This window comes from Narcine bancroftii, chromosome 2 (genome assembly GCF_036971445.1).
Source record: "Narcine bancroftii isolate sNarBan1 chromosome 2, sNarBan1.hap1, whole genome shotgun sequence".
Classification (NCBI taxonomy): Eukaryota; Metazoa; Chordata; class Chondrichthyes; order Torpediniformes; family Narcinidae; genus Narcine; species Narcine bancroftii.
The window spans coordinates 241,926,596-241,942,815 of NC_091470.1; the positions used below are offsets into that span (position 1 = coordinate 241,926,596).

General features: G+C 35.7%; 1 protein-coding gene across 13 annotated transcripts in view; it reads left to right on the forward strand.

Annotated features, from left to right (window-relative positions):
- The window catches only part of reck (reversion-inducing-cysteine-rich protein with kazal motifs), a 198,153-nt gene that overhangs the window by 40,324 nt on the left and 141,609 nt on the right, over positions 1 to 16,220 (forward strand). For all 13 annotated transcript variants that reach the window (XM_069920608.1, XM_069920610.1, XM_069920611.1 and 10 more), the window contains 3 exons: positions 6,526 to 6,571; positions 8,242 to 8,327; positions 10,573 to 10,631. In XM_069920608.1, coding sequence (XP_069776709.1) covers positions 8,255 to 8,327; positions 10,573 to 10,631 — 132 coding nt within the window. In that variant the 5' untranslated portion in view covers positions 6,526 to 6,571; positions 8,242 to 8,254. The remainder of the gene's footprint in view (positions 1 to 6,525; positions 6,572 to 8,241; positions 8,328 to 10,572; positions 10,632 to 16,220) is intronic.

The following is a 16,220-nucleotide window of genomic DNA, read 5'->3' on the forward strand; positions in this document are numbered from 1 at the left end:
AATCTGCTGCATTTTTTTGCAGAACTGCAACTTGGATATCTGTATGCTTTTAAGTTAGGAGGAAGCCTTTTTTGCATCTATTCTGGCAGTTGAGTAATGGCTTCACTTAAGAATTTGTCTCAAGTAATTGATTACTTTCAAAGAGACTAATTTTCATTGAGCTATCTTGAACAAACCATAATTTTTAACTAACCTTTCCACTATGTCAAAATCTACAACCAATCTAAAGGATCTGGGATTCTGTCCTTGGGAATTAGATCCTTGATAACCTCATTGTCAGACCCAAATCAGTGTGAATCAGCAACATGCTTCCTTCTTGGTGACCGTCAGCATAGGCATTTTATCCCCTACTCTACTCCCTGTACACTCATGACTGTATAGCCAGGTTTGGCTCCAATTCTATCGACAAATTTGCTGATGACACCATCATTGTTGGCTGAATAACTGGAAATGACGTTTTGGAATTCAGAATGAAGATTGAGAATCTGGATGGGTGGTGCCATAATAGGTATTTTGCTTCATCATGTAGAGCTGGCATAATTGACGCAACCATGAAGAAGGCACATAAAGCCTCTACTTTCTAAGGAGTTCGAAGAGATTGGTGATGTCGTTGAATACTGTGACAAACATAGCCAGGTCTATCATAAGCTCTGACTTTGCATTCCTTTTACTAAAGGGGCTTGCTTGATGCCAACTGCCTACATTTGGCATGTGCATTTTTTTCCTGATCAGAGTTTCAATATCCTTCGTTAACCAGGTTTTCTACTTTTTGTTAAATATTTTATTTAACAATTTTTAAACCACAATATTAAATACATATCTTCAATTAAAAAAAACTTTCAAAAATTATACATGTGGTATACAAAATCACCACCCCTCTCCAAGCCCCCCAAAAAAAGGAGGAAAAAGAAAATAGAAGAGAGAAAAACTGGAGAGTGTCAAGAGGATAAACTATATATCATGAAGTTTTTAATAGTATAATGATGCTGGAGGTTACCAAGAGATGGGGTCTTCAGAGAGTCTATTACATTTTGCAAATATGGGCACCATGTTTTCCAAAATACCTGATTTATTTCATAAATTATTAGTAATCTCAGCTACGAAGCTCTGCATTCCATCTCTCCTTCCCTAAATCTGTATCTGATTTCCAAGTAATAGCTATGCACTTCCTAGAAACCGCTAAAGCGATTTGTACATATTCAATTTGATACATAGTTTATTTCAATTTAGGTCTTCTCGTCCTATATTACCCAATAAAAATAATATCAGATCGTGTGTCAACTTGTCCCCTGTTCCTAAAAATTTCCAACTTCCAACCAAAAATATTTAACTTTGGGACACTTCCATGTAGAATGCAGAAATGATCCAACCTCTTGTCATACATCTAAAACATGAATCTGATAATGTAGGGATCAATTTTGTTGTACATTTTTGAGGAGTTAAATATAACTGATGCAAATAATAGTATTGAACTAACTTGTATCTGACATTAAAAATTTTTTAATATTATCTCTACATAATTGCATTCAATCTTTCTCATCTATTTGTCTATTTAAATCCGCTTCCCTCCTTAATCTTATGCACCCCTATTTTAGGGTTTTTTTTGGGAAGTATTTTATGCATTATTACAGAGAAATTTATTTATATTATGAATAATAATTCCAATTCACTTTGACTAGGTAATGTCAAACTCGGACTTATTTTATCAGTCAAAAAAGCCTTAATGATAACAACAGAAAAAAATATTATTTGGTAGATTATTCTTCATTTGTTCAAAAGTAATAAATCTTCCAGCTTCAAAACAATGCTCTATTCTTTCAACACCCATCGCATCTAAGTCATCAGAAATTGATTATCCATGGAAAATGGAATGTCTAGTTTGACATGAAGGAATATTTTGAGAAATTAAAGCTTTCATACCTATTTCATAATCAATTTTATTCCATTATTAAATCAAATGTTTCAAAACCGATGTCTCTTCTTTCCACCAACAATTTTGAATTACATTTTTAAATAAAATCCTGTACATTAAATCCTATATTAACCTAAGCAGGAATTTTATTTACACCAAACCATACAATTGAGCTGCCTTCTAATAATTCTTAAAGTGGAGAAGTTGTAAATCTTCCAAGTCAATTTAAAAAAAAAGCCATCATTTTTCCTTTCCATAAGAACTTTCTTAACACTTGTATTCAAGTTCTTTTTATAAAGACATTTTTTTGAGGAATTGAGATGGGGATCAACTGGGGAAAAAATACTGAATTCTAGGGAAAAATATTCATCTTAATACAATTAACTTGACCTTCTAAAGTTATAGGTAAGTTATTTCTACCTATTCAAATGCTCCTTAATATTATTGGTAAATAGTTCAATTTATATAAATTATCGACTTTAATACCTAAATATTTAATTCCAGCATCTGGCAACCTAAATTAGGTGGCCTTTTTGCTTTGAGTATAGCCATCCTTAACTAAGGGCAAAATTTCACTTTTTCCCCAATTAATCTTGTACCCGGATACTTCACCATATTTTCCAATTTTATATGTAATTGACGCAACAAATTCATATGGTTTGTCAAATAAACCAGAGCATCATCAGCAAACAAATATATTTTGTATTCTTCTTGATTAACCTTCATACCCTTAATCTTAGTCTTGTCTTATAACTCGGCTAAAGGCTCTATATGCCAAAATAAACAAAGCTGGTGATAAAGGACATCCCTGTCTACTTGATCTAGTTATTGAAAAGAAGTAGAAATTTGTCCATTAGTCAGCACTTTTGCAGACATTTTTATATAAAATTTAACCCATTTTATAAATGTCGGTCCAAAACCAAACTTTTCCAATGTTCAACAAGAAATTCCATTTTAACCTATCAAAAGCCTTCTCTGCATCTAAATCTACTGACACAGTTAAGTCACCCCCTTTCTGAGCTAAATGAATTAAATTGATTAGTCTAGCAACAATGTCATCAGATTGTCGCTTTTTAACAAACTCTGTTTGATCCATATGAATATTTGGTAAATATTTAGCTACTTTATTTGATAAAATGTTTAGGTATAATTTTATAATCTGTATTCAGCAATGGTATTGGTTTATAAGATGTAGGCTTTAACGGACCTCTATATTTCTTTTGTATACCAAATAATTGCATTTGAAAAAGATTCCGGTAGAGAATGGGATTCTGCCACTTGCTTTAACACTTCCATAAAAAAGGAGGTATTAAAAAGTCCTTAAAATTCAGGTGGGAAAACCATCTTCCCCTGTTGACTTAACACTCTGCAATGAATTTAATACCTCACTAACTTGCCATAAAGGGAACATCTAAATCTCGATAATTCAAACTAGATATATATTTGAGATTTTTAAAAAAATTCTCAATTTTAATCTCCTCACATGTAAACTGGGATTCTGTATAAATTGAAATAAAAATCTTTAAATAAATCATTAATTTCTTGAGGTTTACAGGTAGTCTTTTTAAAATTCATTTTGATAGCATTAATTATTCCAGAAGTTTGTTCCATTTTCAACTGCAAAGCAAGAACTTTGAGCCCTTTCTTCTAGTTCCTAATACCTTTGTTGAGTTCTCTCAATTAATTTTTCTGTTCTACAAGTCTGAATCATATTATAATGAAGTTTTTGTTATTAGATTCTCCTTTTCTCACCAGAAGCCCTTCTTTGTGAATCCTTTTCCAAACCTTCTATTTCCTTTTACAATTGGACAACCTCTTATATAATCTTAATTTTCTGCTGTATAACTTGTATATGCCTTCATAGCATCCCAAAGAACAAAGTTATTGTCCACTGAGAATTTATTTCTAAGAAATCTTGATTCTGTTCCCTTAAAGTCTCAAAAATGATTCTCTTCAGCAATTTAGAATTAAAATTCCACCTATAAACTGATTTTTCTTAGGGACCAAACATTCCATTGGAAGTGGTGAGTGATGAGAGAATTCTATTCTTTATGATAATTCTTCCTTGCAATTGTGCTGATGTTAAAAATAAATCTGTTCTCGAATAAGAATCATGCCTTTTTGAATAAAAAAATATAGACCCTTTCCTTTGGATTTAACCTCTGCTAAATATCTATCAAATTCAGATCTTTCATCAAACTCAAAATCATCTTTGCTGCTTTTGCTCTTACAACTGATCTTACTGACTTATCCAACACTCGATTAAGACAGCAATTAAAATTCCCTCCTATCAAAACCTCTCATGAGCTTCAGCTAAATGCATAAAAGTATTGTTAATAAACCTTTATTGTCTATATTTGGTGCATAAATACTCATGTGTCCACATTTCAGAATAAATTTGATATTCAGTAAAAACAAATCTCCGTGCAGGATCCGTAACCACCTTTTGAAGTTTAACAAGTGAAGTCTTAATTAATATCACAACTCCTGCTTTCGAGTTGAATGTTGAGGCTACCACTTGATGTTCCTTTTCTGTTAAATGAGTCTCTTGTTTAAAAAAAAAACTTTCATTTAGTCTCTTCAAGCTCTCTATTCACTTGATCATCATCGAGCTCTTCAGTTTCTTGTGGCATCAATATTTTTTCCTGCAGCCTGTGTCACCTCATGTTGAGCTGATGAAACTTGTTGAATGCCCAAGTACTGTACATCCATTTGTTGATCTTGTTTAATAGTTGGAAGAAAATTTACGAACTCCAAACCTTCCATCGCATTTGCAAAGAATTGTGTCTGATTTTCCCCAAAAAACACTAAGTATAGCTGGAGGTTAAAAAGAAAACTTTCATTTTATTTATTTATTTGCACAAAACTGATTTGGCAGGGTTAAACTCTTCTTCTTTTTATTACTGTCATACCTAAATCTGCACTTTTTTTAAAAAAAAAAGCTTTTTTTTAGCCACTATTAATGTGCCCTGATATTTTCAGGCATTCTGGACGACCACTCTCAATATTATTTCTTTATCCTGATAATGTAAACATCTAATCAGAACAGAGCATTTGGCTTGTCCTGGTAATGGCTTCTTTCTATTGGCCCTATGTGCTCTCTTCAATTCAATTCCATTCAGAAAATTCTCGGGACCCAGAACTTCTGGGGTCCATTTTTGAAAAAATTGTACAGGATTAGTGTCTTCCAAATCTTCAACCAACCCAACAATCTTCACGTTATTTCTATGGCTATGATTTTCCAGTATAGGTACACGATCCTTTATCTGGACATCTCAAATCCAGAAAACTCCAAAATCTGACAGGGGGGTACCGGGGGGGGGGGCCGGGCGGCTGATGAACCGCGGTGGAGGGAGGCGGCCAGGCGACTGGAAGGGAGTGGGGTTGGATACAGCAGCACAATTCGGGCGGGCTTTCCAAAATCTGGAAAAATCCGAAATTCAGAACTCACTGTCCCCTAACGGTTCTGGATAAAGGATCGTGTACCTGTATATCAATTTTTTTTTAACAAAAGCTCTTTCCTCTCCATGTCCCATGCCATAACAGTCTTCCATTTCATGAACTGCATCTTTACATTGCTCCACTTCATTATATTCTTGCATATTTTCTTCATTTTTCTGAATTTTAACTTTATCAACCACTTTAGTATAATTTTTCATTTCCTCCTAATATTCCTAATTTCCCCTTCTTGTTCATCGTTGTCTTCTTCGTTGACCTCCTCTAAATTACTTCTATGAACTTCAGACTCTGTCTTGGATTCTGTAAGAGGCTGACCCTGTAAGGCAATCCTGCTGGCAGCAGCTTTAGTTGATTCAACTGTTTTCCATAGAGGAACGGCTTGTTCAGCTCTCGCATGTGCAAACTTTTGTGCATGCGTGATTGTTCCTGAAGCTGAAGATCATTGGTTCTATTCTGGACTCCAGTGCCATCTTCTTCGGCTCCCCAGCGGGATGATGCCAGTGTCACTTGTACGCGGGCTTGATGGAGGAGGAACTTGAGCCCGACGCTCCAACATCAAGGTGGGCCAAACTACTTCTGATTTTCTGACCTTTTTTATCTGTGCCTTTTCCTTCTTTGAAGCCATACTAAAAACTTAGCAGGTAAGTTCCTAAATCTTACTAATTTTTAAAAAATTTTAAAAAATAAGTTAGTTATTAATTAGCACTCCTGGGAGAGGTGTACTTTCACGTCTCCCACTTATGCCATCATGCCACACACCCGCCCCCGTCCCAAAAAAAGTTTTCTCTGTTGTGCTCACCTTGCCATTCACATAGACAGGAAAATGTTGCCTTCCTTTCTCATTTTTTAATTTGAGTGATCCAGCTGCTTGCATGTATTGAGAACGAGCAGTCTTCTTTGTCAATGCAGAAAGTACTGCAGATTTTCTTTTGCAAACTCACTTCTAGATCATAATCATGCTAACACTTAATAATTATTTTATCAGATTTATTCATTTTACTGGGTAAGATATAATTTTGGACACCATCTCCAAATGTTTAGTAAATTTTAATGTTTTTTTTTAACATTTGCCCTGTTTTTATTTTTTGCAGATTTGTTTTGCCTGCCTTTTTAAATGTTATGAAGAGTTTTCATACTTTTTTTTCTCTCTACAGATGCTGCCTGATATTCTGAGTAGTTCCAAGCATTTGTTTTACATCAGTAAGTTGAATGCAAAGCAGGAGGTTGGATTGTGTCTGAAATTTAGCTTAAATTTGCCTCTGATTTTTTTAATTTCAAAGGAAGGAAAGTCAGAGACAGACTGAGTTGAGGATGTCGCTGCTAGTAGATAATTGCTGAACTGGCGTCTAAAGTTGATGACAATTTGGCTTTGTATTTTGATGCAATTAAATTATAAATCAATAAAAGATCTGTTAAGGACCGATGGTTCCTCTGGCGCACCATGGTTGGTGTAATCAGTTACTAAACTATTCTATAGGGGGAAATGAAAGATTCCAGGTTAACCCATTTAAATTTAGATTGCCCTTGTCTACCTAAAAGCTACCTCCTTTGTTGGAATGAGGATTAATCTTTCTGGATATGTGATCCGATGGACTGACGAATTCCATCATAATTTTTCTTGCAAGTGCCAAAAGATTCTTATTTGGGAAGGTTTCATTAAAAAAAAAAAGATCTTAATGTATTTGCTTAACAAAGTAAACCAGAACTATTTAAATGATGTTAAAAGTTGACTTGAGTTTTATAACTATTTGCCTTGTTCATTTTTTCCTATGCTGCTCAATGGTGTTAGAACCTAGAAATCAAACTTGCTGATTTATCATTGAAGTAATTATCAATTCTCTCCTAATGATGCAAGACAATTACAGTCCTAAAGATTGAAGGCCCTCTGCCACTGAGTCTCGCTGACCACCATCCATCCATTTTACATTAATTCTGCATCAATACTATTTATTTAAAAAAAAATCCTCCTATTCTGTTGGACTTCACCAGATTCTACACACTCAGCAATTGACAATGGCCATTTAACCTACTGACATGCATGTTTTTGGAAGCAAAAGGAGCTGGAGCAACAGGAAGGAGTTGCGGGGAGAACATCCATGCAGACGCAACCTTTCAGATCAGGAGTGAACCCAAGTCTCTAGTGCTGAGAGGCAGTGGCTATTATCAGTGGTCAATAGTCTTAGCGTGCAAGGGGACTAATATTTTCCATGCAATAACTCCGGGAAAACCTTGCAGTGAAAGTGTTTGAGAGGCTGGAATTTTTAAAGGGCATCCAAGAAAGCTTTTTGAATCCGTATATAGATAGTGCTACTAGATTAGGGTAGTAGTATTAACAATTTCAAGCAATTGTAGCCAGTTAAATAGTTGGTGTCATTGGAAAAGTATAGTGTGACCATTAATCTCAAGTTTTAAGTGTTATGAGAAAGGATATTGGCTGGAAATTGAACAGAATTGAGAGGAGTCCTTGTGAATATCATAAGGTGGGAACAACTACTCGCTAATGAGTCTACAGCTGATAAACCTTCTTGAACTTTGACTTGTAAAATAACTGCTACTGTATATGTTAATCTGCAAACTTCCTTGATGACCAGAAACCAAGGGCCTCATTGTAATTTTAACAATATAAATATTGAAGATTTTAGCCCTTGAAGAAATGAGCCGCAGTAATCCTAGCTGTGTTTGAATAGAATGTGGCATCCAGAATATAGCAATCTTTGCCTTGTAATGACATGTGGTTATCAGTGTGATAATAGATAATGTGTTGGAAATTAAAACCTTATTCAACAATATTGTGTTTTTAAACTAAAAGATGCACTTTTGATGAAATTATCCAGAGTGTTTACTAATTACACTGTATCCTTGTTTTGCAGTAGCCTTTTCCTCATGGCCTACAGAAGCAGCATAGCAGTTTTGTTACTATTTTTAGTACTAATGGTCTTCAGATGTGAAGCTGAAGGTATGCTATTTTCTTATGCAGAGCAGTTCAACTTTGATTTATTTCTATTTTTTCATGTTTTCTATCCATGCAAAGGAAATCAAATAAAATGATAATTTGGCAGATTTTGAGAAGTCCTACAAGTTGCAAAACATTTAAGATGATCTTGTTACTTTTGAAGTTTTTACTCTTGCTTGGAGGTCCTGAGTCTAGAATTGCATGAGGTTTTTAAATAAAAACTACTTAATCTTCACTGAGAAAATAGTATTTTATGTTAGCAAATTTTAGCAGTGGAACTTTGTGTAAGGTGTAATGAAATACAAAGACAGGATTAAAGATGTTCAGTGTGGCCTTTTTGGGGAGAGGTTTGAATTTGATAGAAATTTTTGTAGAGTTAACAAAATGTATTGATGAGGTCAGTATAGTCTGTTTAGTGTACATTAATTTCAGTAGTGTCTTTGACAAGATCCCCCTTGGAAGTCTTTGCTAAATTGGCTTGGCTTCCTTTTGAGACCCAATTCAGTTGTAGGATTTAAAACTTGCAGTCCAGAACTAAATGGACCTTTTAGATGGTATTTCAGGGCAGTTATGACACTGGTATGTTGCTCGACAATGTGGAAAAATGTCTATATACCACTCAGCCAATCTACTCATTAAAGTAATGGAACCAATTGTTGACAGTGCTAACAAATGATATTTGGCAATAACCATTGATGCCTGGTTTCGGGTTCCCAGGGCTAATTGGATCCATATCACATTGTAACCTTGTTCCAGATACTGATCAAAAATCCAAATTGTGAGGGGGCATGCCCTTGAGACAAAGGAACGTTTGATTGCATGTGACATTTCAATGATCTAGTAAAATTGAAGTTCTTGTGCTCAAAGATGAAACATTCAAGTAGTTGGAGTTGTAACTCCCATAGAGAAGATTGGTGGAGGTCCGTTATCCTAGTCCCACGTTACATTTGTGCTATTCAGCATCTCTCATGAGAGTCTCTACCTACCTACATCTGATATTCAATGACCCAATCATTGCCACCAATATTCTGGGGTCTCAACTGGATCAGTCACACAAGTACTGTGGCAACAGAAGAAGTTTAATAATGATTTGCTTCCTGGCATCACAAGGCCTTTCCACTCTGCCAGGTACAAGTAGGAATGCTTTCCACTTGACTGAATGTAAAGCTAATGACTTCCAAAAAAGTTGACACTATCCAGGCGAAGCAGGCCACTTGATTGAAATGCCATGAATCCTAAACATTCATTCCCTCCACCATTGGTACATGTTGGCTGCAATGTTTACTAATTTAAAAGAAATGCTGAACATTTACTTGCTGGACTTGTCCTGGTTACACACTACCATGTAAATTATATTTCCAGTTCTTCTTCATTGCTGGGTTTAAATCAGGCAATGCCCTACCTGACACCACTGCATGTGGGTGTGTGTAACTTCATCAGAAAGATTCGCAGTTTGAAGAGACAGCTCAGTATCATTGAGGATGAGCAGTGCTGATTTTGGCAGCAATGAACAGATCTGATGTTTTTTTTAAATTCAGTTTCATGAAGTCTGGTGCATGTCAACTGAATAAAAAAGGCAAAAATGTTGATGAAATGTTATTGAAGTTGTGTGGTTGAAAGTCTCGATTTAATTTTGAGTAAAAACATATGCTGGAGGAACTCTGCTTTGCAGCATCTAGAGAAGGTAAAGATATTTCAGATGTTTTGGGCCTAAACCCTTCTCAAGGTACCTTACTTTGAGAAAGGGCTCTGGCCTGAAACATTGCTAATGTATTTTAACCTCTTATAGACACCGAGACTGGCTGAGTTCTTTCAGCATTTTGTGCTTTTACTGCAATCGCAGCCTATGCAGACTATAGTGTTTCAGCCTCCCCTTCCCAATTAAATTTTTGATATTTGCATGGATTTATCATGCAGAGTTTAAGGTGAGGGACATTTTTGTTTCATTGATGTTGGCCAGTCTTGATTGACCTGACATGGAAAAATCTCAACCGATTCTTCCATTAATATTAGAAGAATATTTAATTATAGGAGATGAGCGCACGCACGCATGCACACCCCACACAGACACAGTGAATGCAGACGAATACAATATACGTAGCATAGAAAACAAATGTTTCTGACAGGGAGGAATAGGCTTCTGGGCAGTTCTCAGGCAAGGATTCCTGAGATCTGCCCATACTTCTCGCTTGTGGAAAACAATATATAAACTTAACATTTAATGTTCAATCCTTTCTCATTTCTGTAGACGCATCATGCTGTTACCAAGCAAGAGAATATCCAACATGCAGGGATGTCTGTGATCAGGTATGACCTTTTGATAATTTTTTGGAAAAATGTTTATTAATTAAATAATTGGTGCGGTGCTGCAGGAAATGGACACAGTGCTCCCCCACATGGTTCAAATGCCCAGTCCTACTGCTGTCGGCTTCATACAGGCTTTAAAAGGTCTGTTCAGGTGGTGAGCTGTTGGTGACTCAAGGTGAGGAACTGCTTGCTGCTGGTGATTGTGGTCAAGAGACTTACCAGGCTGGAGACTGGCTTGAAACTGGCTGAAGGGGTTCCAGGTATCAACAGAGATATGAGAGGGCACTGAGGGCTTCCTGATCATGCCAGAGGTTTGGATTTTGAGCTCGGGTTGCCGAGGGTTGGGACTGAAGGCTGCGTGGATGTGGAGGCTGCAGAAGCACTGGAGGCGAATCAATGGACACTGTGACTCGGGTGGGGGGGGGGTGGGGAGGTTCCCTCTCTTTTCTTTCTCTCACTGAGGCAATTTGTTCTGATGGTGAATCTTTGTGTTATTACATGGCAATAAAACAAATCTTGAATAGTTAAAATGATTACAAAATGTTTTGCAATTCTTCTGGTTTCCTCAAGTTTTTGTCTTTAACTGTTCCATCAATCTTAACATCTTGTCCTTCTGGCATGCATGCAAATTACTTCAACTTTGCAATGCTTCCTCAAATTCATCGTGGCTAAAGCCACTGGGGCTGTTGGGAACTTTGTGGCCTTGTATGTAGATAAGCAGTTATGCCCTGCTTGACTATTCCATCCTACTATCTTGCCTTCAATTGCACAATTTTCAAGCATTTTGTTCCTATTGAATCTAACCTTCACTAAGTTGCTGTGTCTCCCCCATCTCTAATTTTTTTTTCCCCACAAAAGACCTTGATCTACTTTTGTACTAGGTGCCTTAAGACGTTTGCCAAGCTCAAAGTGCTGATATTTGATTTGCATGCGGCATCTTAATTGCACCAATAGTTTAGGAAGGAAATGAAATTCCAAGTCTGAGAAAATGTCAATCATCTGATTCCTCAAGATATGATTAGAGCAAATAAATTAAAATTGTTTATAAATCTCTTCATGAAGGGGTATGTCTCTTAACCTTTGAAGTAATTTAGAAAGTGGCTCTTCGGTCTGAGTGGAACATGACTCATCCAATATTATTCTTCTTAAGTTGCTGACTGCCAAACTTTGCTTTTTTGCTCCCAATATCGCCTGACTTACCTGCCCATGCTGTTAACTTTCTCAGAAATATCTCATAAACTCAGTTCTGTGAAATCCTATCTTCAATCTTGTTTTCTTTAAGAACGTAGTAAGAATATCTCCACAATCTCCATCAATGCTGGAGCACCACAACAGTGTTCCTAGCCCCCTGCTCTACTCATTTTACGCCTACGGCTGCGTGGGTCAGTTCAACAATAAAACCATCTACAAATTTGCAGATGATACCACAGTTACTGGGTTGCATAATAAAGAAAAGGCGATGAGTCAGCATGCAGGAGAGAGATTGAAAATCTGGCTGAATGGTACAATAACCTTGCACTCAATGTCACCAAAACCAAGGAGCTGATTGTTGACTTAAGATCATTGGAGGATTAGAGGTGGAGAGGGTGGGCAAATTTAAGTTCTTGGGAGTCAATATCTCAGAGGATCTTTCTTGGACCCTACACACTAATGGCATTGTGAAGAAAGGACATCAATGCCTCTACTTAGAAGTTTTCAGAGATTTAGTATGACATTAGAAACTCTGGCAAATTTCTACAGATATGTAGTGGAAAGTGTGCTGACTATCTGTATCATAGTCTGGTATGGGGGCACCAATACCCCTGAGTGCAGAGCCCTCCAAAAGTTAGTAGATGTAGCCCAGCACATCACAACCCTCCCCACCATTGAGGACCTCTATAGGGAGCACTGCCTTCAGAAAGCAGCAGCAATCATCAAGGATCCACACCACCCATCATTCACTTGGTTCTCTCTGCTACCATCAGGAAAGAGGCACATGTTCAGCAACAGCTGCTCCCCCTCCACCATCGGACTCCTCATCGACAAACTCAATCAGGGACTCATTTAAGGACTCGGTTGCATTTCTGTACCTGTTTACATGTGTAGATTGTGTACAGATTTTTGTTTTGCATTATCAATAAGTAGTAATTCTGCCAGGCCTACAGGAAAAAGAATCTCGGGGTGTTGTATCTGATGTCATCTGGCAATACATTTGAAATCTGAAATTGATCTTGCTTTCTTTTTTTTTAAATTTTTTATTTTTCACACCATAAATCACAATAGCCATGATATACACTTTTTCTTTTTCACACATTTACAGTGACTTTTTCTCCCCCCCCCTCCTCCCAAGCCACCCCCCAACCCCCCCCCCCCCTCTCCTCCATTTTAGGTATACAATCTAGGTTGCATTAATTCAGTCAGACAATGTTGTCATTCAACAAAAATACACCAGAAATTCTACAGAGTCCATTCTTTTCTTTCCTTCTCCTTTCATCAACTTAGGTAATGTTTGTCCCCGGTAGGTTTTCGCTATTGTATTTAATGTAAGGCTCCCATACTTGTTCGAATATTTCAATATTATTTCTTAAACTATGTTATTTTTTCTAATGGAATACATTTATTCATTTCTATATACCATTGTTGTATTTTCAAATTATCTTCCAATTTCCAGGTTGACATAATACATTTTTTTGCTACGGCTAGGGCGATCTTAACAAATCTTTTTTGTGCATCTTCCAAGTCAATTCCAAATTCTTTATTTTTTATGTTACTTAGGAGAAAGATCTCTGGATTCTTTGGTATATTGTTTTCTGTTATTTTATTTAATATCTGATTGAGATCATCCCAAAATCTTTCTACTCTCTCACATGTCCAGATTGCATGAATTGTTCTTCCCCTTTCTTTTTTACATTGAAAACATCTATCAGATACTGTTGGGTCCCATTTATTTAACTTTTGCGGTGTAATGTATAGTCTGTGTAACCAATTATATTGTATCGTACGCAGCCTCGTATTTATTGTATTTCTCATCGTTCCAGAACATAATTTCTCCCATGTTTCCTTTTTTATCTTTACATTTAAATCTTGTTCCCATTTTTGTTTAGTTTTACCATTTGTTTCCTCATTATCCTTTTCTTGCAGTTTAATATACATATTTGTTATAAATCTTTTGATTAACATTGTATCTGTAATCACATATTCAAGGTTACTTCCCTCTGGTAAACTCAAATTGCTTCCTAATTTATCTTTCAAGTAGGATCTCAGTTGGTAATATGCCAGCACTGTATCTCCAGTTATATTGTACTTATCTCTCATTTGTTCAAAGGATAAGAATCTACTTCCTGAAAAACAATTTTCTATTCTTTTAATCCCTTTTTTTTCCCATTTTCTAAAGGAAAGGTTGTCTATTGTAAAAGGGAGTAGCTTATTTTGCGTCAATATTAGTTTTGGTATTTGATAATTTGTTTTATTTCTTTCTACATGAATCTTCTTCCATATATTGAGGAGATGGTGTAATACTGGAGAAGTTCTATGTTGTACCAATTTTTCGTCCCATTTATATAATATGTGTTCAGGTATCTTTTCCCCTATTTTATCTAATTCTAGTCTCGTCCAGTCTGGTTTTTCCCTTGTTTGTTTGTTTATTTGCACACCTAGGTATCTTATTGCCTGCATTTGCCATCTGAATGGGGATTCCTCCTTAAATTTTGAGAAATCTGCGTTATTCATAGGCATTGCTTCACTTTTATTTACGTTTATCTTGTATCCCAACACTTCTCCATATTCCTTCAATTTCTTATATAGTTCTTTTATTGATAGTTCTGGTTCTGTTAAGTACACTATCACATCATCCGCAAATAGACTGATTTTATATTCCCTGTCTTTTATTTTTATTCCTTTTATATTATTATCTATTCTTATCGATTCTGCTAGTGGTTCTATAGCTAGCGCAAACAATAATGGTGATAGTGGGCATCCCTGCCGCGTTGACCTGCTTAAGTTAAATTGCTTTGATACATGTCCATTTACTGTCACTTTCGCTAACGGTCCCTTATATAATGCTTTAATCCAATTAATATACTTCTCCGGTAAATTGAATTTTTGCAATACTTTGAACAAGTAATTCCATTCTACTCTGTCGAAGGCCTTCTCTGTGTCTAAAGCAACTGCTACTGCCGGTGCTTTATTTCCTTCTACTGCATGAATTAAGTTAATAAATTTACAAATATTGTCTGTTGTGCGTCTTTTTTTTGATAAATCCAGTTTGGTCTAAATTTACCATTTTCGGTACCTGTTCTGCTAATCTGTTTGCTAATAGTTTAGCTATTATCTTATAATCTGTGTTTAGCAGAGATATTGGTCTATATGACGCTGGTGAGAGTGGATCTTTCCCTTGTTTTAGTATCACTGTAATTATTGCTGTTTTACATGAATCTGGTAAGTTTTGTGTCTCATCAATCTGGTTGATTACATCCAGGAGGGGCGGTATTATTAGATCTTTAAATGTTTTGTAGAATTCTATTGGGAGTCCATCCTCTCCTGGTGTCTTATTATTTGGTAATTTTTTTATTATCTCTTGTATTTCTACTGTTCCAAATGGTTCTGTTAATTTATTTTGTTCCTCTATTTGTAGTTTTGGTAGTTCAATTTTAGTCAAAAATTCATCTATTTTCCCTTTTTTCCCTTCGTTTTCAGTTCGGTATAATTGTTCATAGAATTCTCTGAAGTTTTCCTTAATTTCTTTTGGATTATATGTAATTTGTTTGTCTTTTTTCCTTGTTGCCAATACCATTTTCTTAGTTTGCTCTGTCTTAAGCTGCCATGCTAAGATTTTGTGTTTTTTCACCTAGTTCATAATATTTCTATTTTGTCTTCATTATATTCTTCTCCACCTTATATGTTTGTAATGTTTCATATTTTATTTTTTTATCCGCCAATTCTCTTCTTTTGGTTGTATCTTCCTTTATTGCTAATTTTTTTTCTATGTTTATTATTTCCCTTTCCAACTGCTCTGTTTCCTGATTATAGTCCTTCTTCATCTTGGTTGCATAACTTATTATTTGTCCTCTAATGAATGCTTTCATTGCGTCCCATAGTATAAACTTATCTTCCACTGATTCCGTATTTACTTCAAAGTACATTTTTAATTGTTTTTCAATAAATTCTCTAAAATCCTGTCTTTTAAGTAGCATGGGGTTTAATCTCCATCTATACATTCTTGGAGGGATGTCCTCTAGCTTTACTGTCAGTATTAAGGGTGAATGGTCCGATAGCATTCTCGCTTTATATTCTGTTTTTCTTACTCTATCCTGCATACTAGCTGATAACAAAAATAGGTCTATTCTTGAGTATGTTTTATGTCTAGTCGAGTAGTATGAGTATTCCTTTTCTTTTGGGTTTTGTTTCCTCCATATGTCCACAAGTTTCATTTCTTGCATTGATTTAATTATAAATTTGGTTACTTTGTTCTTCCTGTTAATTTTTTTCCCCGTTTTATCCATATTTGGATCCAAATTCAGATTGAAATCCCCTCCTATTAGTATGTTCCCTTGCGTATTAGCTACCTTCAAAAAGATATCTTGCATAAACTTTTGATCTTCTTCGTTAGGT